General features: G+C 33.1%; 2 protein-coding genes and 1 pseudogene across 7 annotated transcripts; all 3 read right to left on the reverse strand.

The window, feature by feature from the left end:
* Window positions 1-322: 322 nt before the first annotated feature.
* FTSH4 (FTSH protease 4) lies at window positions 323-12,601 on the reverse strand. Its single transcript, XM_068619877.1, has 7 exons — window positions 12,300-12,601; window positions 11,494-11,581; window positions 10,893-11,156; window positions 9,550-9,789; window positions 9,334-9,458; window positions 8,212-8,688; window positions 323-1,510 (listed from the first exon to the last, which is right to left on the reverse strand). The coding sequence occupies exons 1-7, from the start codon at window positions 12,324-12,326 to the stop codon at window positions 578-580; spliced, it is 2,154 nt and encodes a 717-aa protein (XP_068475978.1). The 5' UTR covers window positions 12,327-12,601; the 3' UTR covers window positions 323-577.
* LOC150029466 (uncharacterized) lies at window positions 6,693-7,656 on the reverse strand (annotated as a pseudogene).
* An 8,011-nt stretch (window positions 12,602-20,612) lies between the features above and the next one.
* Window positions 20,613-25,476, reverse strand: LOC137816639 (protein indeterminate-domain 7). Of its 6 annotated transcripts, none has more exons than XM_068619867.2 (5): window positions 25,120-25,476; window positions 24,749-24,978; window positions 24,359-24,529; window positions 23,345-23,741; window positions 20,613-21,608 (listed from the first exon to the last, which is right to left on the reverse strand). In XM_068619867.2, the coding sequence occupies exons 3-5, from the start codon at window positions 24,507-24,509 to the stop codon at window positions 20,963-20,965; spliced, it is 1,194 nt and encodes a 397-aa protein (XP_068475968.1). In that variant the 5' UTR covers window positions 24,510-24,529; window positions 24,749-24,978; window positions 25,120-25,476; the 3' UTR covers window positions 20,613-20,962. The 6 variants fall into 6 exon arrangements, with proteins under 6 accessions (XP_068475968.1, XP_068475969.1, XP_090154683.1 ...); XM_068619868.2 differs by having other exon boundaries at window positions 25,124-25,264; XM_090298557.1 differs by having other exon boundaries at window positions 24,652-24,978; window positions 25,120-25,264.
* Window positions 25,477-26,049: the final 573 nt, after the last annotated feature.

Raw genomic sequence — 26,049 nt, forward strand, 5'->3', positions numbered from 1 at the left:
AAACTTTGATATCTCTTTTCTAAAAAATAAGTAAAAAAAAAATTCTCATGTGAAATTGACATAATATATAGAATTAAATACTTTATTTGACCACGTATTTTTACACAAAATTGATTTTCATTGCAAGTTCCTAAATACTTCTAATAAAAAACTATTAGAATAAGTTTTTATTAGTTTTTTTTAGATGCTAAACGGATTTCAAATATAAACTAGGATATTATAAGATGAACATAACAACCTTTTACATGCATAAGTTTAATGCAATTAAATTTAAAAAGGTACAAAGCAAATTGACCTTAAAGGAAAATTGAAGACGGTAATGTGTTGTAATGTCTCTTCTGATAAAGACCACGTGAGAGAGTCCCAGATTGAGTAGGAGACACCTGATAATCTATTAATTTTTTCATTGTACACTACAAACAATGAAAAAAGTAAATGCGTATACTTTTATGCCAACTACAATCCGAGGTGAATGAGCTGAGTTCCTCCATGTGAAGAAAAACCTGAAAAAATTACTATAAGAACATTTTCAATCTAGTCGTACAAGTTATGTTTGCTGATCTAGCATCTTGTTCTGCTAAGATCCCACTGGAGCACCTTTAGCCTTGGCGGCAGCCGCAGTAGCTGTGGCTGCAGCTGTGGCAGCGGCGGCTGCAGCGGCAGCAGCAGCAGATGCCGGGTTGGTGGATGGTGGAGGCACTGTGTTGGATTGTGAACTGCTCTGAGCTTCAACTGTTTGAGGCTGCTGCTGCATCTGAGTTCTAACTTCGGCAAGCAATGTCTTTATCTGAGTTCCTGTGAGGGTCTCGTGCTCCAAAAGAGCATGTGCAAGTGCATGTAGCTCCTTGTTGTGAGTGGTGAGAATGGTTTTTGCATTGTTGTAAGCCCTCTCCAGGAATTGCTTCACCTCTTTCTCAATGAGAAGCCTTGTCTCTGAGCTCATGCTCCTCCCATCATCTTTGTAATCGTGTGTGACTAGTCCAACTTCACTGCCCATGCCATATTTGGTAACCATCACCCTTGCCAAACTAGTTGCTTGCTTGAGATCTGAGGATGCACCAGAAGTGACTTCATTTTCTCCAAAAATTAGCTCTTCGGCTACCCGGCCTCCCATGCAAACATCAAGCCTGGCAAGCATCTGTTTACGGGAACTGCTGGTCTCGTCGGCATCCGGCAATTGCATTACCATGCCAAGAGCCATACCGCGGGGAACTATAGTTGCTTTGTGAACAGGGAGGGCCCCATCAGTATGAATGGCAACAAGGGCATGACCACCCTCATGGAAAGCAGTCAACTTTCGTTGCTCCGGAGATACGACAGCTGACTTGCGTTCACTGCCCATTAGCATCTTGTCTTTTGCATGCTCTAAATCAGCCATGGTCACAGCTTTGGCACCATCCATTGCAGCCTTGATAGCAGCCATGTTAATCAAGTTTGCAAGGTCAGCACCAGAGAACCCAGGTGTTCCTCGAGCAATGATCATTAGATCAACATCATCAGCCTTCAAAACCTGTATTTGATTTGAGATAAAAATCCAGTAAAACAAGTATGGGTAATGCCAATCATAGTTATACAAGTAATGGATATAATAAATGTCTCGTACACGAGCATCCAACTGATAGCCAATAAAATCCGCAAAAGAAAGCATAAAACAGCAATGTTTAGTACCAATATAATCAGAGCACTAAAAAGGAATCATGCCGTCTATTCCAATCTACCAAATAAGATTCATGCTGATAAGGGATCTCAAACCACCCAAAAAGGACCAATTATTTGGAAATCCTATTCTATGAAATATAGGCCTTAGTTTCAATAATTACACCAAAAACTGCACTGTTAGGACTTAGTTTTAATAATTTACATTTGATTTAATAGTTTCTGCAGGGAATATATGTGGTTTTGTTTATATTTGCGTCTGTTTTTTTTTATTTTTTTTGGGGGGAGGGGAGGAGGGCAGAAAGTTGTCAGGTTTGGTAATTTTCTTGACGGATAACCTCTCTAGAATTCCTGAGCTCCGGAACAGCAAGAAAATCCTATAATTTGTGTAACCTTGTGTGATTTAATCATAATTTTATGCTTTTCAACTCGGTGTTCTATCATGTTAAAGGAGGGAATTCTTGTAACCAGCAAAATGTAAAATCACTATATATGTAACCGAGGCTGGATAACTAGAAGGAGAAATTAGAATGGCTATAAGCCAGACTTGTGTAGGGGTAGTGTGGATGAGAGAAATTGGCAAAAATGGACGCGCATATAGGGCAGGTGAAGGCAAATTCTGAGAAGATTATGTTTGAGATAAGAAAACTAATGGGTGAGCCACAATGTGAAGATGAGCAAGGCAGTTCGTCACACTGAGAAGGGAAATGATCATGCTCAAGCAACCCTGATATGGATGAGTATCAATCAAATTGCTGTTATGGTGGAGCCGCCATCATGTGACAGAGATGATCCTATTGGGTGGATTACTAAGGGCAGGAATTTATTTTGAAGTTCAAATATCGGATTGGGTGGAGAAGTGAAACTATATTAGATTAGAATGGGTTAAATATCGGATGGTAGAAGTTGATAGCGAAATGGTGATATGTTTGGGGGGCAATAATATAAAAATACTTTCCAAAAACTGACTGAAATTAAACAAGAGGACTGTGTGGAAGAATTTATGGAATAACTTGAGTTTTTCTCATCACAAGTTCAGCGTTTACCCAAAGGAACAATATTTTGGATTATCTATTGGGTGGTTTACAAGCTGAAATAAGCATTAGATGCAACTCTTCAACCCAAAACGAAAATTCAAGCCATGCTGCTCGCACGCATCTAGTGGTAGAAAAAATACATTTATGTATACTACAAGGTGTGCAGGTTGGAGTGAGAAAATAGGGTCTTCCAGCACTGTATCAAGGTCATCAAAGTGGCTGTTTGACTCATGACGTGACGAAATGCAGGATCAATAAATAATATAAGAAGGCGTCCACAGTCTGATATGCAAGGCAAAATCGTTTCAGTCTAGGGCTAAACATAACAAGTACAATCTGGCAAAAATAAAGGACTCTTCATCAGTGGCTTCCTCAGCAACATGAACATAGGTTAAACAGAAAAATCTAGCAGAAAATTTGGCATACCAATAGCTGGTGGAAAGAAAGACTAGAAGATTATGTCTTGGAATTTAGATGGAAATGCTGGTGACCTAACAAAAAATCTAGGATAAACTTTGGTCCTGGTAAGAGTGCACCCTACAATTTCTACTCATCGTCCCCTGCATTGGTATTCTTTTTCCAAGACATTGGAAACCAACTTCGATAGATAGCAATTATTAATTAAGGTAAGCTAGTGGTGACTACAATTCAGGCAACTTTCCAATATTATGCTTCATGTATGGAACAAATTTCATCCATAGCACCAATTTTTTTATAAAAATTTCCACAATTTTATCACTAGCATCTTTACTTCTACTTTGGGACTTGAGGTAGATAAAACAAATAAAAAGAGAAATGTGTGGGTTTGTTGATGAAGTTGGATAATAATAGATATTTTAATGATGCCTACGAGTTGGATTTGGAAGTAGATGTGACTTTAGGAATTGCATGACTTGAGACATTAGGAGAGGTGTTAGTTGATTGGAAGGAAATATCCATGATAATTAACCATGGCACTTGAGTAAAATTTATTAACAAGGGCAGGTGGCATTGCGGAAACAGTTTGGAAAATAGAAATTTAGAGACAACCTGTTAGTCGATTGAAAGGACATGTCCATGATAATTCACCATGGTACTTGAGCAACATTTATTAAGGGCGGATTGCACAGTGAAAACAGTTTGGAGAACATAAATCTAGAGACAGCACCGGTAGGTTTTAACTATTGTGGGGAGTCCTACAAGAGAGATTGGGTGATATCTATGGACTACAGATAAAGATGTATAGTCAACAGCTGCACAAATCAGTCACTTAACAGAAAATAAAAAACAGTGAGTTGTATAAAGTATTAAAGCTTTTTCTGGAGTTTCCAACAATTTAGTGCACTCAATTACTTCAACCAAAGGCCGAACCAGTTAGTGTTCTTTCATATCATAGTAGTCAATCTTGGACACTAGTAAAGAGTAGCCAACCCCAAAAATAGGATAGCAGCATGATCACCATTCTAATATTTGTTATTTATATTAAATAATCAATATGTGTGTGTGTATAAAGGCTTGATAGCAGAAAGAATCAAGTAATATGCAAGACAAAAAGTATATTCTTAAAAAGTGGATTTTAAGCCTAACTTAATTTCACAAATTTGGCTAGGAAGGTTAGATTTGCACCAACTTATATATTATAACTTGACCATATTTCTGGTATATGTGAGACCTCCAACACACCCTTTCACACATGCATTCATTTGTACTACATTTCAGGTGCTGTATGGAAGAGCTCCTCTATTATTTGCTTTATAGATGGAAAAAGGAAAGTGCAGAGTATAGCCAAAGAGTTATAAGAACATGATGAATACATTAGAAGTTAGTAAGTGAGAGAGTTAGTTAGTCAGTTGGGGGCTGAGATGATCAGAGAATGCATGTTGCCAATAAATAAGAAAAGGAGATTTTATCTGGTGAGTTGTCAGAGAATTTGAGATATTGGCTATTGGGAGGTGCAGATCCTTGAAGTTCTGCAGGTTAGGCACTTTTCTTTCATAATTATGATCCAATTTCAGTGACACTCAGCTTAAGTATCATCCAGCTAAGGCCCAAGATCAAATGAAACAAAGGCAAATTTCTATAGTAACTGGGTTTCATTGAAATTAAGGCCAAATAGACAACAATCCATGTAACCAGATCAACCAAAAGTGAGCTCCTCATTTCCATGGACCATTTCAAATTAAATTACAGATAGCATGGGGAGGCTTGCTGCAACTTCCTCCTACTTCAAACCCATTTGTCCCAAATTTCATTTAAGAAAGACAATTTGATCTTCTTGAACCAGAATTTCCCCTTGAATTAGAGATTCATCAAACACAAGAAGTTAATCCAGGACAAATTTTTGACAGCAGAGAAGTGATTGAGAAAAGAATCAAATCACAGAATATTTTGGGCAATGAAAAGGTTTAGCAATAGAGAATGCAACTTGGGAAAACCAATAGGTTCTGCAGCAGCAGTTTCCGACTTTTCTTTTGCTGAAGGCAAGGAATCCTCGTAGCAAAAAGCCATGAAAGTAATCCCCCAAGGCATAGAGATCACCGAAGTGGATTTTGCCTTTCCCAAGAAAATATTGTTCATATGCAAACTTCTGAAGGAAGGTGATGATGAGGCACCTGACCACCCAGAGACATTATTTGGAAAGCCTATTCTAGGAAATGTAAGAATCAGTTGTAAAAATCAATGCAGTTTTTCTTTTTTGTTAATATACTTTTTTTTTGTCAGCCGTGGACTCAAACCCACAGTCTATGCCACCCCCTGCATCAACTTTTGACCACCAAGCCAAACTTATATCCTAAATCACCGCAGTTAATAACTTGCATTTTAGGACTAAGTTTTAATAACAAGTGCAGCTTTAATAACTGTCATTTTACAGTTTCTAGAGGGAATTAGAGGGTGCGGAATGTTAAGGGACAGTTACGTGCTAGGTAGTTTCTGGACAGAGACAACCTCTGTAAGAGTTTCTCAACACTAGGACAGAAAGAAATTTCTGTAACACCAGTAATCTGGTGTGATTTAATCCTATTTTTATCCTTTTCAAATTGGTATTCTACAACGTTCTTTGCAAGTGATAAAACCATACCTTTGACATGTGTGATTCCAAAATCAGCTGTCTTCCATAAAAAGTGACAATATATTTTAGAGGGCTTGATTACACCTCTCTTATGTTCTCATTTATATTGATAGAATTCTAATACAATGAGTAGAGGGAAGAGCAAAGATTAAAAGCCAGAACTAGAGTCCTAGGTACAACTCATAGGTACAGCATATAGCAGTTTTCCAATACAACTACTTAATACCTATATTTAATACCTATTCTAATACTCCCCCTCAAATTGGAGCATACAAATTGTATGTACCAACCTTGGAACAAATAAATTCAATCCAAGGTCCCCTTGAGAATTTTGTTAACACAACTGCAAGTTGATAATTGGATCTGACAAACTACAACTTTCCTTGGACAACTACTTTTTTCAAATAAAATAACAATCAATTTCTCTGTGTTTATTCTCTCATGAAACACTAGATTGGAAGCAATGTGGAGAGCAAATTGGTTATCACAATACATCTTCATTTGTTGAATCTCATAGAAGTTTAAGTTCTTGAAGGAATTGTTTCACCCATAAGTTCACTAGTAAGAGACAACATTGCCCTATATTCAGCCTCAGTAGTTGATCGGGCAATTACACTTCGTTTCTTACTTTTCCAAGAAATAATATTTCCTCCAAGGAGGACACAATATCTTGTAGTATTGTTTGTCAGTATGAGATCCTGCACAATCAGCATCACAATACCTAAAAATTCAGATGTTTCCTTTATCTTTATATAGCAAACCTTGTCCTGGAGCCCTTTTTGAGGTACTTAGGACACGGATGATAGCATTCCAATGGCCCATACAAGGAGCCTTCATGAACTGACTAACAACACCAACTACAAAAGTCAGATCAAGTCTAGTAATAATAAGATAAATAAGTTTTTCAATCACACTTTTATATCTTACTGGATCAGAAAAAGATTCACCTTATTATGTCATTAATTTTTTATTTCGAACTATAGGACCATCCACTGGTCTACAGTTTTTTGGGATATCTATAGCATACTTCCTTTAAGAGATTACAACACCTTTTTTTTTACTGAGCTACTTCAATACTCAAGAAGTACTTGAGGCTTTTAAGATCCTTGGCTTGAAAATGTTAACACAACTTCCACGAATTGTGAGAAGCAAGTTGTTGACAAGTCGAGATTTGCAAATGATTGTGCCAAGTTATTAGATTTCAACCTCAAATATTCTTGGTATTCTTCATCAAAGAATTTGGGCACAACAACTTCAACTTTAGAGATATTGGCTATCATATCATGAAAGTTGTGCAAAGAGAAGTAATTCTATTGGATGTGACTCATTCTTTTATAGTACGTGCATTGATGATGTCCCCTACCATCACGTCCTCCTCTAGCTTAGTGTACTCCTCTTCCACATGTAGAAACCATGACAAAAGATTTCGCAGGTTTTTGAAAATTTCTGCTTGAAAGTGTTGGAACCCGAAGGAGCCGAGTCGTAAAGACTCTGAATATCATTTGCAAAATATTTTGAACCTTTTTCCAAAAAAAAGTTACACGTTCTAAATGATCTAAGAGTACCCAATAATTTGGGTTCCCCAGATTGCCACAATAATGCACAAAGCTGAATATCAGTTTGCTTCCACTGTTCAGCTTGATCAAATGACACATTACTCCTGTCTTGTTTAAGGTGATCGTGGAAACCTTGGCCAAGGAACGGAAGGATAATTTTTCCCATTTAGTTTTGTTGAGGTAACGAGAGGACTTCTAGAGAAGGAGACAACAAGTCCTAAAGAAATTTTCATTGGAGTTGAATGCAAACCAACTGAGAAAAAACAACCAATAAAGACAACAAATAGAGAACCCTAGTTTTGACCTTCAACCATGCCAAAAATGAAGAACCAACAATCAGAGCAGAGATGAGGAGGTTCGACGAGGCCTGCGGAGGAGGCGCGATGTCGCTTCGGCAAGAGAAAAGCGATGTGTGGATGTCACATGCCTAGCAGCAATGAACAGAGAATGAACACAAGGTGACGCATGGAGTAGCGGGGTTGGCTGTCACCTAGAGAGACGCTCTAGATGCGGTGGTTACCGAAGAAAGTTGTGACGGTGGATACTTTGCCGAAGAAGATTGAGACCAACAGAGTAGGATCAAACTGCTCTGATACCAACTTAAGATAAAAGAGACAATATACTTTGGAGGGCTTGATCACACCTCTCTTATGTTCTCATATTTATATTGATAGAACTCTAAAGAGCAAAGATCAAAAGCAAGAACTAGAGTCCTAAGTACAAAGATAGGTACAAGATATAGCATAGCAGTTTTCCAATACAACTATTTACTACCTATATTTAATACCTATTCTAACAGCTTTTTGGACATAGACAACCTCTGCAGGAGTTTCTCAATACTAGGAATACAGAAATTTCTGTAACATGTAATCTTGGTATTCAACAACGTTCTATGCAAGAGATAAAACCATACCTTTGACATGTGTGATTCCAGAATCTGCTGTCTTCCTTTTACATCCGGATTGGGAACATCAACATGGCGATCAAACCGCCCAGGTCTCACCAGTGCATTGTCCAATGATTCTGGAAAATTAGTTGCACCAATCACAATTATTCCCTCATTTTGCTTGAACCCATCTAGCTCAACCAGTAACTGATTTAATGTCATCTTCATGTACATTTGGTCCTTTGGGTGTCGGCTTCCTCCAATAGCATCAATCTCATCAATGAATATTATACAAGGTGCTCGTTTCCTTGCAGCAGCAAAAAGATCCCTCACCCTTCGCGCACCAACACCAACATACATCTCTTCAAATTCACTTCCACTGCTGGAGAAGAACGGAACCCCAGCCTCACCAGCAATAGCTCTAGCCAACATTGTTTTTCCAGTACCAGGTGGACCAACAAGCAAAACTCCTTTTGGAAGCTTACCACCAAGACGAGTAAAGCGCTGTCACAAGGGAAGCAAATCATCTAATTACAAATATGATAAGGAAATGTACAGGCTGGTATATGTGACCAGAACAAGCATATAAAATATAACAGAAGAGTATGAAAAAGGGATGTGGCATCAAGCCGAATCGAACATAATTCAGGTATTGACTAACAAATAGCCCAATTAAGAAGTTATCTTATATATGTCACCCAATTTTAGATTGTCAAATGAAGTTCATCAACTCCAAGGGAAGTAGAAACAACTACGAGGAATATGTTAAAGAGTATTGTTTTATTGATGTTAGGTAGGTATCATCCTGAAGTAAGAACACCCAAATCCAGTTACCAAGTTTTCTCCAGCACAAACTATGCTACAAAGAGATCTAATTTATTCACAAGTTTCCCTAAATTTTAACTTGAATTGAATGACCCGTCCACAGACTAGGAGTTACAATACTTGACGTGGCCTTAAATCAACAATCATATTAAGTGATCAATCAAAACACACTAGGCCAGGACATGTAATGACGAATATGGGTTAAATTGTTAAAAAGTATATTATATCCACATATATACAATACCAGTTCAAGTGCTCAAGCATGGGTGCACAATGCCTGAAATGTATGCAACAGGGAGCATGAATGTATGCCAAAAATTCTACCTTAGGATCTCGAAGGTAATGAACAATTTCTTCCAGCTCAGCCTTTGCCTCATCAACACCTTTTACATCACTAAATTTTGTGGTTGATTCCATGCTAGGTTGCACTTCTTCATTTATACCAAGTCCTGGGAAACATGGAAAAAGAAACCAGAGAACATGTCTTCTAAGATCAGATTAAGAAAAAAATATGAAAAGACAATACTGACTAGGAAATACCTTTACTAATTCCTTTATCTTCAATGAGTGCTCCTACGCCAGAAATCAAGAAAAAGACCACCGCAATGGACCTGAGTGTACGCCATAGCTGATCTTTTATATTCCCACCTTCTCTAGCCACCATATGGATTGGATTGCTAGAAGTTCCAATAATATTATCTTTTGTCGATTTTCCTAAATTTCTTAAAGCAGAAAGACCAGCTACAGTTTCTTCCTCATTCACTGCTGAATTGGACATGCCTGAAAACTCATAACACCTCTGGTCATAATTTATGATTAAAAAATATGCTAGAGAAATAAATATCCAAACAGCTGATGCAGTAAGATCAATATCACTTTAGACATGTATTAATTGATGTGCCAATTTTTGTCAGCTGAATATAATTTCTGTCTTGCCTCATTTTGTTCATGCAGTTGTATAAAATTATACTTGTCCAAGGACTGCATGAAAGGCCAAAAGAGGCATCACATTCCCGATTCTAATTTAATCACAGAAAAAAAAAAGATTCTTTATCAATCTGATTAATGGTACAAGACACTAATTGAACTTTTTAATCCCTGGAAAAGATTATTGACTGACAGTACAACCGGACAAATGAATTATCGGCACTGTTAGAAATATAAGACATATTATCTTATATTTCTAACAAGCACAAACCATAGAAAAGTACAAAACAATTGACTAACATACTATTTTAGACAAAGACGTAACTGCTGGCTTGAGAGAAACATATAAGTACGGAAGGTTTAACCAACTGGTTCTATCACTTCAGTAATATATCAATACCCTATTGATTTCCTTCACAATTAAAGTCATTCATGAATGCCAGATAAATGAGATAAGATATAAAAGTACAAATTTAAAAAAAGTGTGCATGTGTCTGTGAAGGGGGAGGGGAGCCTACACAGGATGCTTGAGTCTTTAATATCAAATCCTAGCAGTCAGCGAATGAAGAGTTCTAAAAGAAATGGAAATAAAATCCTTGCCTGGGACTTTTTACTTAATGTACAACCCGGAAAAAATACCTCCTTTTCACGGATTAGTGGATAGCCCAGTTTTCTAATCAAAATATTAACACTTTTTGTTAGTAAAAAAATCTGAAGTCAGGAAAACAACTGCTTGGTCAGTGAACTCTAGCAGACACAATTTAACAGTTTCCACACCCCTACAAAACATAGTACCCTGGAAGAAAGCAGAAGCATAAAAAACAGATATGGTTGCTTGCTTGGCAAAGACCTTATATAATTGTATAATGGATAAAATTAAAAGGTCAGTCAACGAGTTTTGACAAATATAGGGTAACCAAGCACAAAAATATGAGCAGTTCAACCAAAATAAGCACCTCTCCTTAATGTCTTCAGTAATTCACTTTCATCAAGCCTATCAACTTTCACCAGTGCTTTCACGTATTCAGAAAGAGCCGAGGGACTATTATGCAAAGATGGCTGACTTTCAAATACTCTAATGACAGCCTCAGGATCATTCTGATGGTAAAGTTCTTTGAGATAAGCAACTTCAGCGGCTTCATCTGCATCACGCGCTCGACGAGCTATACTGCCAAGGTAGCTAGACTGAAATCTCTCTTGGGCACCCAAAAACCTATTCCCTACATAATTTTGAAAGTGTTAAAAACAAAAAGCTAAATATCAAATGGAACACAATATTCAAGTACTTGGAACATGAACATATACTGAAAATAAAAAGTGACAGTGACGTGAATAATTCCACAAAGAAACCAACCCACCCCCACCTCCCAAGAAAAAAAAAAGAAAGATAAAATAATTCCACAACACAAAAAATTGTTGAAGGTTAATTCCCAAACCAACATAATTAGGGGAAAAATAAATCTATATTAAGAAAAGAAAAGCTTTTAACTTATATAAGCAAATAACAAGAAGTTAACTATAAGAATAATTCATGGTCGAGGGGGAAGGGATCTATACCTGCACCATGTCTAAACTTACTGACAGAAAAATAGCTTGTAGCAAACACACTTTGAATCTGCCCAAATTTGGATTGTCGTCTTGCAACCTGTAAAAATAAATTATCAAGTAACTAAATCATTAAATAAATCCAAAATATAAACCACATATGCTCACTAGTTTTGTGTAAAAACTAGCAACATAATCAATAATGCACGGGACATGCATAATGAACACAAGTTCAAGTTCTCATATTTCCCTAATGCCTTACACTTATTTTTTGGTGTACAATGGAGAGGTTTGAAACTAGAACCACGAGCAAATTACCAAAAGTACGACAACTAATAAAAACACTATAAGATGAACAATAATAAGTTAAAGACCAACTGTTCAAAGCTGATACTTGAAGCCCCCATAGGATATTTCCTCGTAAGTTACAGAACAAAAAACTCCATACACACAAAGAACCATATAACCCAACAGGCGGAAATCGATATGGATGCAATCTTCACTGCTCCTAAAAATTCTCAAAACAGAGGCAACCATTTGTTATAAGGCCTACAATGACTTCGAAAAAAAAAATGTTTTTTCCCCCCTATAGCAGAAAGTTTTAAATTTTCTTATCCTGAATCAAAACTAGAAGAAACCCCTTAGACCCATTATCCATTACACTAAAAAGAATATAGAAAACGGATGAAGGAGAAATGGGTATAAAAATCAACAAGCCAATCCTGTAAAAGGTCAAAATTAGGGTTTCAGGAAAGAATAACAAACAAGGAAGACAATGACGAAGGACGTGTTCGATTGAGAAACAGGAATCAACTTACCTGCGATATCAAAAGCCTCAAAGCCATGCTCGCTTATCGAGCTATCTCAATTGAATTACAAAATTATTGCAAATGGCAACCTTAATGATCCTTCTTGAGGTTGGTGTTTGTTGGAAATGCTTGAAAGAACAATTTCTTCTTCTTTTTTTGATAGACACTTGAATGAATAATTGATTTTTTCTGAGAAAAATAACTGATAATTGGTATTTATATATATAACTGTGTAGTCAACAGATAATTCTCATTGGTAGGTGTAATAAACTAATAATATTAAATTATTTTTGTTTTCTCTCTTACGAAAATATTTTTTTTTCCGATGTAGATTGTTTTTAATGTTTGTACTCATTTCATTCATTAGATATTTGTGTGAAATAAAAAATCGAAAGACTGATAATATTGGAATTAAATAAAAAAAGTCGTGATATTTGAAAAGACTGAAAAGAAATTCTCAACGAAAAAATAACAATGGAAATTAAGTAAAAGGATTATATAGAAAATGAAAAAATTATAACTAAATTATAATTTATTGATATAGGTATTAAATAAAAAAAATAAAGATATTTTTATTGATTAAAAATGAGTTTTCTTACCGTGCAAAAATGGATGTAGTGAATGTTTTGAGTTTTGTTTAGCAAATGTACGTGGAAAAGGAGGTAATGAAAGGTGTAATTACTCCCTCTTTCACATCACATGACGTGTGTATGCTACAACCAACTCCATTTCCAAATCTTCATAACAAATTTTGAAGAAATACAAAATCATCAAAGGGTATACCATCGAAGTCATTAATCGATTACGCGTTTCTAATCATGGATTATACATGTGTTTTTTTTTTTCTATATAATTGATTATCCTTAATATCATTAAGCATAATTAATTATGGCTAAAAAAAATAAGAGATAACTGATTATGACTTTAAAACATCATCAAGCATAATTTGGTTATGGCTGAAAAAAAAATAATCGATTATGGCTTAAAAACCTAATCAAGCATACTCAATTATGGCTGAAAAATAAGGGGTAATCGATTATGGCTTAAAGACGTCATCAAACATAATCGATTATTTGAGACTCGTAATTGATTATGCGTGGTTTTTTTTGTTGTGATTTCATGAAGTTAACTTGTTTTTTTTTTTTTTTACAAGTTGTACCTGTATAGCCAAAGAAGACCTAGATAGTACTTAAGACTAGGCGTACAATTGTTGTCGTGTCAATGATCCTCTGATTCCTTCCTTCAGGTCTCCTTCCACAAATGTTGATGCTTGGTCGAGAGTGACCTGAAAAAGGTATTTCGACAATCAAGTAAGTACATTGTGTAAAGAATGTATATTGGTAATTGATAAAAGCGTAACTTAGTCCTTTGCATATGGTATTATTTATAGTGTTGGTTATGAGCCATTGCCATGATGGACCGGATATCAGTTATTGACTGACATGCATCGTGATCCTCATTAATAGGGAGATATATTGGCATATATCTGGAGAATATTAGTAACGTTTTTCAGTTAATCAGGCTTGAGCTGATTTGTCGGAGATATTTCTCATATATTTCAGGACATGAATCTGTCATTAAGTGATGTTGTAACTGTGGTTACTGTCATTTATTGCATGCATTGAGATGTTCTTTAACTCAGTCGTTCGATCACCAAAGTTGAGACTGACTCGTCCGGTATCGATCGGTGCACAAGTGATAAGAACATGTTAGCAGTGTTCATGAAATGGTGTATTGTGGTATGCTTGGTTAGTAGCTGGTGGTGGTGTGTTTAGTAGTTGGTGGTGGTGTGTTTAGTAGCAATTGGTGGTTAGTTGCTTTTTGTGGTGTGTTTAGCTGCTAGTAGTGGTGTGCAAAAAATTTGAGAGCTTTATAATCTAAATTTGAGCCTTCTTCTTGTAATGATGGACCGAATATCAGCTATTAACTGACATGCATCATGATCCTCATTAATAGGGAGATATATTGACATATATCTAGAGAATATTTGTAACGTTTTTCAGTTAATCAGTCTTTAGCTGATTTGTCGGAGATATTTCTCGTATATTTTTGGACATGAATATGTCTCATTAAGTGATGTTGTAATTGTTGTTACTGTCATTTATTGCATGCATTGAGATGTTCTTTAACTCAGTCGTTTGATCACCAAAGTCGAGATTGGCTTGTCTGGTATCGATCGATACACAAGTGATAAGAACACGTTAGTAGTGTTCATGAAATGGTGTATTGTGGTATGCTTGGTTAGTTGCTAATGGTGGTTTGGTTAGTAGCTGGTGGTGGTTAGTTGCTTGTGGTGATGTGTTTAGCTACTAGTAGTGGTGTGCCAAGAATCTGAGACAATTTTATAATCCAAATTTGAGCCTTCTTCTTGTTCCGATAATGTATTTTCAAACGTTTTTTTACAATTTCCAATACTACAATTCAATTTATAATGATTTTTTTTTATGTTCCAACAATGATAAGTAACCTATATTTGTTTAAAAATTATTATTCAACCGTACTGGAGATAATTTACAAGATTTTAAATAAACTCAAATCTACACAAAAATATATCATATTTCATTATTTAATTATTTGTAAAATTCTCTTAGAACCATCCTATTACTCATAGTAAATTCCCCCCCACAAATTCATTTTACATTCCTTAATCTAAATAACACCATTTTCTTCACACTTTTCTCACAAATCACTTCAAAGTTTACTTTCTCAAATCCTCACACATCTATTGTGATATTCACACGTGATTGAAAGATATATTATGTAATTAATAACAAAATAATAAGGTAAAAAATTAAAAATTAAACTATTACCAAACCATACTAAATCATTCTTAACAAAGTATGAGTTTACAAGTTCATTTATAAGAATGATTAAATGGTCTCCTTCAATGTATTTTTATTCTACCAAACATTGAGTTTACATAAAAGAAATTTATAATTGTGTGTAATTTTTCTTTTCAATATATCAAGTTATTTTATTATTAAATTTTTAAAATAATGGAATGTAAATTTTAACATTTTAAGTTATTTTTACTATGACTATATGGATTTTATTCAACTAAATTATTTTTTAATTCTCATACTGCTAAAAAAAATATTTGATTTAAATATTTTTTTATCCTAAATATTATAATTTAAACTTACTTGTTATATAAATTTAGTCTTTGCATAATGCTTTTTTAGAAATTAAACAAATATATATATATATATATATATATATATATTAATTAGACAAAAGTCTGAAACTCTAAGGTCTTAGTTAGTGTTAAAATATAATTAAGTATAAAACATTGTCATATTTTGTATGTAAGACTAGGGATGACAATGTGGGGTGGGTCATGCGGTTCGTCCTGCAATCTGCGAGTAAAAAACGTGGGACATGTTTAGTTTTTCAACCTGCTAACCCGCTTAGCCCACCCCACATAACCCGTAGCCCGCACGGACCAACAGCGGGGTGGGGTGGTTTGATTCACTGACCCGCAAAAAAAAAATTGTGTGTTGCCAGTTTGGCACACTGACAGAGTGAGTGTTGTTCTCTCATGGTCACTTTAGGTTTCCATTCCAACGTACACACACGCATACCGTTCCTCTCCTTCCTTCCTCACTTCACTGTTAAGCCCATGGTTGGTCTCATTTGTTATGATATCTTCAATTTTGGTTGCAACATGTTTTCAATTGACATATTATTGAAATCGTCACTACATTTTTATACTCATGCTTCACCACCTCATTAACTTAATAAATTATAGACAAATTATTTACACCCCTTCATGTATATGTGCAAACAGGTATCATCCTAAAAATTCCATCAATACATATTTCTACATCGATGTAGTAAACTGCTTTAGATAAACCAAAACTATAAGTTGCATTAATTAAACCTAATTCCTAAACCAAAACTATATGTATGGCAAATACTATTTGGATACTGAAAGGTGATTTTGGTTGAAGGATTTATTCCAGAAATCCCAAATTCTAAGTTAGCTTCTAAGTATGTGTTTCAAATGGATATTATGTAAAAAAAACACGAATGTGGGTTGACGGGGCAGGATAAAGAATCCAACCCATGTTCATTAGGCAGGGCGGGCTATGCGGGGTGGGCCAATCTACTTTGTCATCCCTATGTAAGACAATAGTTATATGAAAACAATAAATCATATAAGATGTATGTGTTTAGTCTAATATACAATATAACATAGTGAAATTTTTTCTCAGAGTTTGATAAGACGTATATAAAAAAGATGAAACACACACTCAACATCCGACAATACATATAAACTAAGCAAACATCATACTTAAATAAGCATCCATATGTTTATTTTATGTTTGTAGAGAATGTTCATCTATCAAAGAGATGCGTTAAAGATTAACTATAAAACAAATATAAAAGATCTCTCGGGACATGAGCTAAAGTATTTTCTTCATCAGCCTCGCCTTGTACAATATCACTTAACCATGAATTGGTGCAAAAAGTTATGCTACCTAGAGAGATAAGCTCTGTCAATTATAAAAAAAATGAAATTCGAAGTTGCATTTAATGCAACAACCACTTTAGAGTTTATCAGATGCAAAATGGAAATGTATAGAAGTTGAAGTTACTAACAGCTATAAACAACCGCTTAATAACTACCTTCTTCTAGGGCTTATATAAAACCTTCCATAAAAAATGAATAAAAGAGAGGATATATCATGTCAAAGCGCTGCTCAAATTAAAAGAACTCCTCTAAGTCAAGAAAATAGAGATTTCACTATACTAAAAATATTAATCAAATGATAAAGTAGACTTCACAACTTCCCAAAAAGATCTTTGAGCTAAAAGAAAAAAACAAAATTAAAATGTTAGGATCCAAATGAACTTTATGGAAAACATACTGAGAGTGTTTATCCAAATAGTTAGGAGAGAAAATATATCCATTATATACGTCGAAAGGCACTGTCCTTAGAGAGCAAAAAAAATTGTACTAGGAGAGAAGACATAAATTGTGTATTCATCTATGAGACGATATCACTCTCTAGTATTCAATGTATTCAAATAAGATCATCAAATGATCATCCAAACCTATCATTCTTGAATGTTAACCAAGAGTGACTAAAAGACAAAGAAGACTTGAATAAGTCAAGAATGACTCGGTGAAGAATACTTGGTGTCAACTAGAAATGGCTTGAGAAAAGAATACTTAAAGGGTTAACTAGGAGTAGTTACGAGCTCAAAGAATACTTGGTGCCAATCAATAGTTACTTGAGGAAAGAATACTCAAGGGGTTAGCCAAGAGTAATTACGACTCTAAAGAATACTCTAATGTACTTTGTAGTATTAGTCTGCCTAATTGAACTTAACTCGTTAGCAAAAAACTAGATGTAGTCTACGCAATAGACGAACCAATATAAATTATTCTGTATATATTATTTCCTTCTTACTTATTTTACTTTACATGTTATTATCATATGTGCTAACCAAAGAAGGAGACTTATTATGAGAGTACTTTCTAAACACATTCTTATCAAAAGAGTTTTTAATGAGATCTTTAAAACTGCATATGGAGAGGAGGTTGGTAAGATGCAAAAACTATAATCTAATCACTTGTTAAAATTAATATAAACACATATTAGTCAAGTAATTCAATTGAGTTATGAAATATAAGATATGGTGATTAAATGTTTTAATAGAAACCATTTGATTAAAGATGTTAATATGATTATTTGATTATAAAGTAATCAAATAAAAAATTATTTCATCTCATGTCAAATTTCAAAGGCAACTTGCTAGCTTGTTTGAATAATTTGTCTGTACTATTTTTTGCCTAGGCTCTAACTAATGATAAGATTATGATTCTTGTGACTAATAGGCTATGATGACTCTTTAATTCGGCAAGTGTACCAATTAAAAGTAATAAATTATCCTTAAGAACGGATATCGAACCCACAATGAACAATTGTAATCTCAAGTATAATATTCACTAAATATCAAAAGATGTGCAAAATTTTGTTTGAAAGGTTGTTGGTATCATGAATTTATGTAAGAAATTAAATAAAAACAAAGTAAATGATTTAGATGATTCAATTGAGAAAATTGGGATTGAGGTTAATCCTTCTCACTCGTTTGTATTTTCAGTGGATGAATTAAAACATATAATATTCCATCTTGATTGACATTAATGCATATGTAAAAATCATTCATATCGATTCTTCACCTACAAAACTATTAAGAGTCTCTTAAAGCAATTAACATTTCAAATTTATTCCTAGCATTCAAATATGTTAAGCACTAAAATGATAATATCAATCATCAATCAAGAACTGAATATAATAGATAAATATCAACTCAATACATAAGAGTTTGAACATATTACTCCCAAACCCAAAGGAAAGAATTAGCCACTCATGGTGGCTATTACAAACATGGAACTTAAGAAAAGAAGATCCAGAGCGTTTCTCCTTACGACTGCCTTCTTTAGGGTTTCCTTCCTTTGGTTTCCCTTCCAATGATGTCTAGGGTTATGTCTCACGCCTTCTATTTAACCTAAAGAAACATAAACAAGAATTAAGAACTATTAACAAACAAAAAAACAGTTAGAATATTCACAATATTTAGGAATTCATACTAAAAAATCAAACTGTTCCCCGACAACAATGCCAAAAACTTGATGACTTTTTACGACAAGTGCACCGCATTGTCACAAGTAATAATGTGTCCCTAAGGACAAATATCGAACCCACAAGGAACAATTGAATAATCAAGTAAAATATTCATTAAATAATTAATAGAATAATAAAAGTTTGTTGGAATTTGTTGTGATGACAACGATTAACAAGAAAACAAGACAAATAATTGTTGCTTGAATTGGAAAAATAGGGTTTGAGTTTCATCTTTCTCACTCTTTTATGTTTAGATTAACATGATAATATTATGTCCTTTGATTGATATTGATGTCTGTATAAAAATCATTTATATAGATTGTTCGCATATAAAATTCTTAAGATGCTTCCTAAATATCGATTTCTCATATATTTATAAAAACAACTTAGTATTTAAATCAAACGTGGATAGAAATTAACATTTTAAGTCAATTTAACAATTAATTATTTTTGTTTCTAAAGTTGATTTCTATTTAAGAATTTTCTTATAGTTTTTGCTGATAATAAATAAATAAAATTAGTTACCACAACTCTTTGAAAATATTAATTTTATTAACTCAACAGTTGATCTATAACTATATATAATTTTCATTGCTTGTTTAAAATTATTGAACAATAATAATATTTTTTTTTTATATTTAAGAAGTATATTCTTTTAATTTTAGTAGATGACTGAAGAATCAAAATATTTTTTTTTTATCAGCATAGTCAAAATATTAATAATTTTATGTTTTGTGATTTTTTTGGAAATATATACTTCAAAAAAATTCAATTTAATGGTTAGTTTTGCAATCGAATTAACTAATTAAAAGATATAGTAGTTAGTTTTAAATGACATTTTTTATTTCAAAACTCACCATTAATATATATATATGTCAAAATAAAATAACAACTACAGAAAATCAAATTTTGTTAATGTTTTTATGTTTTAGTTTGAATTTACACACGGATTTAAAATATAATTCATTAAATATTTTTTTGTATGTAATATATATTGAAGATCTCTTCCACTAATGGTTTATTTAGATTGCGTGGATGGAAAGAGTAAAAAAAAAAGAAAGGAATAGAAAATGAAATTGTTTAAATTAAAAAATGAATATATTTAAATGACAAATTTGTAATATATATGATTAATGTGGTTGATTTTTTATTTATTTAAATAGTATTACATTAATTATTTCTTTTATTATAATAAATAAAAACATAAATATCAATAAAAAAAATTAAAAACATCGTCGATTGTTTTAATTGTGTATTATAAAGACATAATCCATTATATTTGTACACTCATACTTTCCACATATGTGAAAAAAGTTACTCAGCATTTTTTTTTTCTTAAATTTTGTGAATATTCTTCTCCTTTTCATTCTTCTGGCATATCCAAACACACTCTAAGAATAATAAAAAACTTGATTTCAACATCATTTGTTTGCAAATTTTGTGGCACATTTGAGATCAAACATAGACTAATTACAAACCTCATATATATGTTAAACATGAGTTTTAGGAGTTTGAGTTATGATTAAAATTCACTCCGTATAATATATATGTTGATTTTATGAGTTTGAGTTATGATTAAAGTTTAATTCTTAGAATATATATATCGATTTTATGAGTTTGAGTTAAGATTAAAGTGTACTTCCTATAATATAATATATATATATATATAATATAAAGTGAAATGATGTGGATAAAGAATTAGAAATAAAAAACATAGTGCAGTAGCCTTTTTTGTTTTTACAAGCAAAGTGGGATATTGTGTTGGTTTTTGAAACAAGTTCCTGAAAGTTAACACACATTATCTCTTGGTGCAATAGACATGCCCCTAGTAGCAGGGACAGAGCAGTACTATTATACTATCTCGTAGCCATCAATCATATCATGGAAAACAGAGAAGATGCTTCATCATACATATATATATATATACACATTATATATATATATATATATGAGTATTATTCAGCACTAGCTTGGTTCTGCAACGTTGGCAGCAGCACCTTCTTCCAAGTAATCAGAGAGCATTGCAGCTTTATTCCCTCAAGATGCCAAGCCAGGAGCAAATCCATGAGTCCCTATTTGTTCACGTGAAGGGATAGCCATAAGCATTCCAGAAAGGGGTGAAGATGAAGCCATATTATTATACCCTGTTGTAGTAGTAGTTGTTGTTGTTGTACATTGAGGCACGTGAACCTGCTGCACCAACAAGTGGGGTCTCACTATCATGCCTTGTGAAGCTGCACTTACTGTTACTCCTATTTGTGAGGCTTTTTGCAACAAAGCAGTGGCTGACATGTGAGGAGAGGCTGTGGAATAATGGAAGGAACTCAAAGAAGGAAGAAAAGAAGTTGGTGCGGAAGTAGGGCTAGGGTTTTGATCATGGTTGAATAAGGAGTGTGTGGGAAATAGGTGTGGAGTGGAGGAGAAGTCTGAGGTGGTTCTTGGTGTTTGAGTGTGCAGTGATTCTTCCAACACTGTTGGAGAAGATAACCATGATGGAATCTCTTGACCTAATAGGTTGAACTCTTGTTCTCTTTTCATCACCAGTGATGATGGTGCTTGAAAATGAAGGGCATGGCTTCCAAATTGGGAGTGTGATGATAGTAGAGAGTGAGGGTTCACTGCTCTACCACTTTCCTGTGCCAAGGCATCACAGAAAGCTCTGTGAGTGATAAAGCTGTCCCTCCTGCAACCACACCAAAGACAAAATCCATATTAATATTAATATTACATTTAATAATAATTAATAGTTGCTAATATAGAAGATATAGGGTGTTCTTTGAATTGAATTTTAAGTTATTTTTCAACTTGTGTTAGGTAGTCACTTGAGGTTTCTTAAAGTGTCAATCTCTTTTATTCTCTAGGTGTAAGAGGGTTGAATCACTCCTAAAAGATAGACGGTTGAGATTTCTTGAGGTATCGGTTTTTTTTCTTTGTAAAAGAATTGAACCACTCCTTAGACGATTGAAGTTTCTCGAGGTGTGAGTTTCTTTTGCTCTAAAAAAGAGTTGAATCACTCCTTAAATGATTGAAGTTTCAAAATGATTGAAGTTTCTCGAGGTGTGGGTTTCTTTTGCTCTGTAAAAGAGTTGAATCACTCTTTAAATGAGTCACATTTATTATATTTTTTATTATGGATAAAAAAATAATTTTCATTTATACATTTTTCTTTAATATTAATGCAAATCTCTCTGAATATTTAATTTAATTATCAACACAACCTTAAACCTCAAACTATTGATATATTATAAATAATTAATATTCAGTGTGATATTTCATATATATTCTTTTTCATGTATATAAGTACACACAGATTCCTTCCTAGCTAGAGTAGACTTTTTGTTGTTGTTTGCACTGTTTTACACACTTTCCCTACTCATCAACACACTCTTTCTTTCCTGATATTGGAAAAGTAAGATTTTTTTTGTTTAAATTAAGGAAAAAATATAGAGTATATTCATTGTTAGTATTTTATTTATTTATTTATTATAAGAAAGAAAAACATATTGATAATATTATCTATTAAATAAAACATAATATTTAATATACATCATCTTGAAACAAATAAGAGTAAGTGATGCAGAAGTTTGTTGTTATTTTACATATTTTGAGAGAGAGAAATGTCTGTGATAAAAAAAATTAAATTTATGCTCTGATGTTAAAAAGATGTACATTTCATTTAAACAGAAAAAATATGAAAATAAAATGTAATAAAAAAAGTAGTGTTACATGGAAAGCTTTGAAGTTGAAGTATAAGGTTTTTGTATTGAGTTGAGAGGTTCTCAGTAAAAGGTAAAACTGAAGAAATTATTTATTTATTTTTCTATTAAGTTTGATTATAATACTGAATATTTGTCTCAACACAAAAATCTGTCTCAATTTTTTTCTTGAAATTCAGATAAAATAAAAATATAAGGAGTTATTTTTCAAACTTGACTTACAAAATAAAATTATTCGGTTTAGATATTTACTCCTATATATTTATTAATTTTGTCATTTATTTGATTAATTGGCTCCTGCTAGTTATAGATTTTTCCAAACAAAATTTAAACTATTTGTGGATTTACATTACCAGTCAATATATATACACTACTACTATAATATATAAAATGACATATAGTGATAACAATTTATCAACTTTTTATACTAATAAACAACTTAAATTTTGATTGACTATTTATGCAAATAACAATGTAAAAAGTATTTTAATGCATCATCATATTCTAATTAATTTTTTTAGGATAAACTCATAATACCTGTATGATTAATTATATAATTTCTACAAAGCACAATGAAGAGAATATATAAACCTGATGAGAAAGTGTTATAAAATGATTTTTTACATAGAAAATTAGATTGAGATTAAGTTGGTTTTGGAATTAATCTAAAATGAATTAAAAGTTGATTAAGGAGATTAATTACCTAGAGAAAAGGGTACCACAGTCACATTTGTATTCCCTGGTGCCACAGATTTTGGAGTGAGCCTTCCAATCTGATTGAACTGCATAGCGTTTGGAGCACTTCTCACACTTCCATTTCTTCTCTCCATGCTTCCTGAAAAAGTGCTTCTTGATTCCTGTGAGGTCCCCAAGGGCCCTTGAAGGGTCATGGTGAACACATGTTGCCTCTGGACAAACATACACTTTCTTTCTCACCTCTTTGCTGTTCTTCTTCTTTAGCTTCCATGGCAGATTGTGCCCTCTTCTATGAAGCTGCAGATTCTGATCTCTTTGAAACCCTTTCTGACAAATCTCACAAACAAACCTGTTTGTTGCCAATAGGGTCTGTGGAGTCAATGCTATCACTTCTGCATCAGGGTCTGAACCAAACCAAGTCAAACAAAAAACAACATCAAACCAGCATAATTTACTTGTAAAACAACAAAATCTACCTTAATCAATTCTTCAATTAAAGTTCAAATCTTACTTCCATAATAATACAAACTTGTGGATTCATGAGTTATTTCATGATATTTCAACACTTATACAAAATCTTGTCAAACTTTCTTACTCTAGCATACAAACCTCAGTTATAACACATTCATATATTCATGAAAACCTTTACAAAATTACAGTACCAGCATTTCAAAAAACACCAAGAAAGGAATCAAGTTTATAATGCAGAAATTATAACTGTTTGTTCTCTTAAAATTACATTTAAATATTAAAAATCATGTCCAAAAACAAGATACTCTATACATGTATAACTGAAGCAAAATTACAAATGTATAAGGGGTTTAATGTTAACAAATTCTGGTATATGATGAATCTGTTGAGTTTATAAATTAATAATAGTAAAAATCATATTTTGAAAGGCATAAGCTTCTTACATAATGTATAAAAGTTAAACTATAAAGTGGATTACACTGTCTATATATAGGAAATAAATCAAGTATTGATTTTGGCTGCAAATTAAGCATCAAATTAGATGAATGACCTGGGTGGCCAGGAAGACTTCTCTTCTTCTTTGGTTGTGGTTCTTGATTTATGGAAGTGGAGGAGTGTTGGTGAGCATGGAAAAAACCGTTGTCATTTCTGATTCCTGAAGAAGCACTTATTTCACTTGATGCAGACGTCAAATTGGACATGTTTTCTTCCACCACCTAACCTATATATACAAGTAAAATTAGGTAAGAAACCAAGTACACTACACATAGGTCATATATAATATGTAACAACAATATAGGTTATATAGAATACATGATGATAAGAAGTAAAGTTTATTTGCACCAAAAGAATTTCTGAGATCTTGCAGCAGCTCAGTGAAAAGGATAATACTAAGGAAATTAATGGATCTGATTTTGTTCAGCTCATGGATCCTGCTTACTTATATAGCTTTCTCTCTTCTTCAAACTTTTCAGAAATTCTTGAGAACACCACCAAGAGTGAGTGAGTGAGTGAGAGAGAGAGAAAGAAGAAAAAAGCTGAGAAAGTTGAATGGATCCCGAGAAGGATTGCCTTCAAATCTATGGCTATTCACTTTAATCACTTCTTAAACCGCCACAACTTGTTGGTAGCCTCAAGCAGCAAGCATCAAGCATCACCTGGTACAAGAGTCTGAAGAAAACATATATCAGATAAGTGAATTCCTTAAATAGATCTCAGTATCTAAGGATTAGTCTTTAACTATACACTGTGAGTAAAACCAAAAGAAAAGGAAGAGAATGGTGAGAAGTGTATGAGTTCATTGTTTGGTACCTACTTGAGGAAGAGTTTGAGTTTGTGAGTGTGTGAGGGGAGAGAGAGAGAGAGAGAAGAGAGGTTGGAATGTGGATGAGGAAAAGGATGTGTTTGAAGATGGCACGTACAAGAGACCAAAGCACAAGCCAAACTGGCTTGTTCTGAAGTGCACTTTCTGTCTTTTCCCCTTTTTTTCTCTACCTCCAGTTTTTTAAATTTTCTTCCTCAATAATTGCACATTATAGCATTATGATTTTCTTCCACTCTTCAAATTTTTTCTTCCTCAATAATTGTACATTGCATAATAGCTTGATCATTTTCTTTCTTCTGTGGGTCAACTTTTTGGTCACCATATCTATACAATGTGTTTGATATGTTGTTTAAAGTTATGTTTCACATTTTAAATATGAAAAAAAAACAAAATAATTCAAAAGTAGTCTTGAAAAAATGTAGATTTTAGATTTTTTTCATTTAATTTGATTCAACAAACATGAACCTAATTGGTATTAAACTGACTTTAACTAATCTATATCATTGATAATTAATTTTTAGTGGTTTTTTAATCAATTATAACTTTTTATTTATAAGATTAAAATTTAGTGCTTTATTTAAGATAACCCGTTTGGTTTTATTTATACCAACCATATCTTGATCTCTATCAATCAATTTTCAAGGTTTTACCAATTTAATTATATTTTCCAACATAAAATTTAAAACAGTACTCTGTGTAATTGTATATGGTTATTTATTTTTAATAATACATTTTAATTGAAATTAGAAAATAAAATTGACCATGTTGACTTGAAAATTCTCTTTAAACATACTAAGTTCATATATAAAACTACACAAAATAAAAAACTAATCCATCTTCTGGTATTAATTTTACTGTGATACATAATACACTAAGTTAGTACAATAATTATATAACATATATATATAGTAAAAAAG

The sequence above is a fragment of the Phaseolus vulgaris genome, chromosome 1 (assembly GCF_051622355.1).
Source record: "Phaseolus vulgaris cultivar YP4 chromosome 1, ASM5162235v1, whole genome shotgun sequence".
NCBI lineage: Eukaryota > Viridiplantae > Streptophyta > Magnoliopsida > Fabales > Fabaceae > Phaseolus > Phaseolus vulgaris.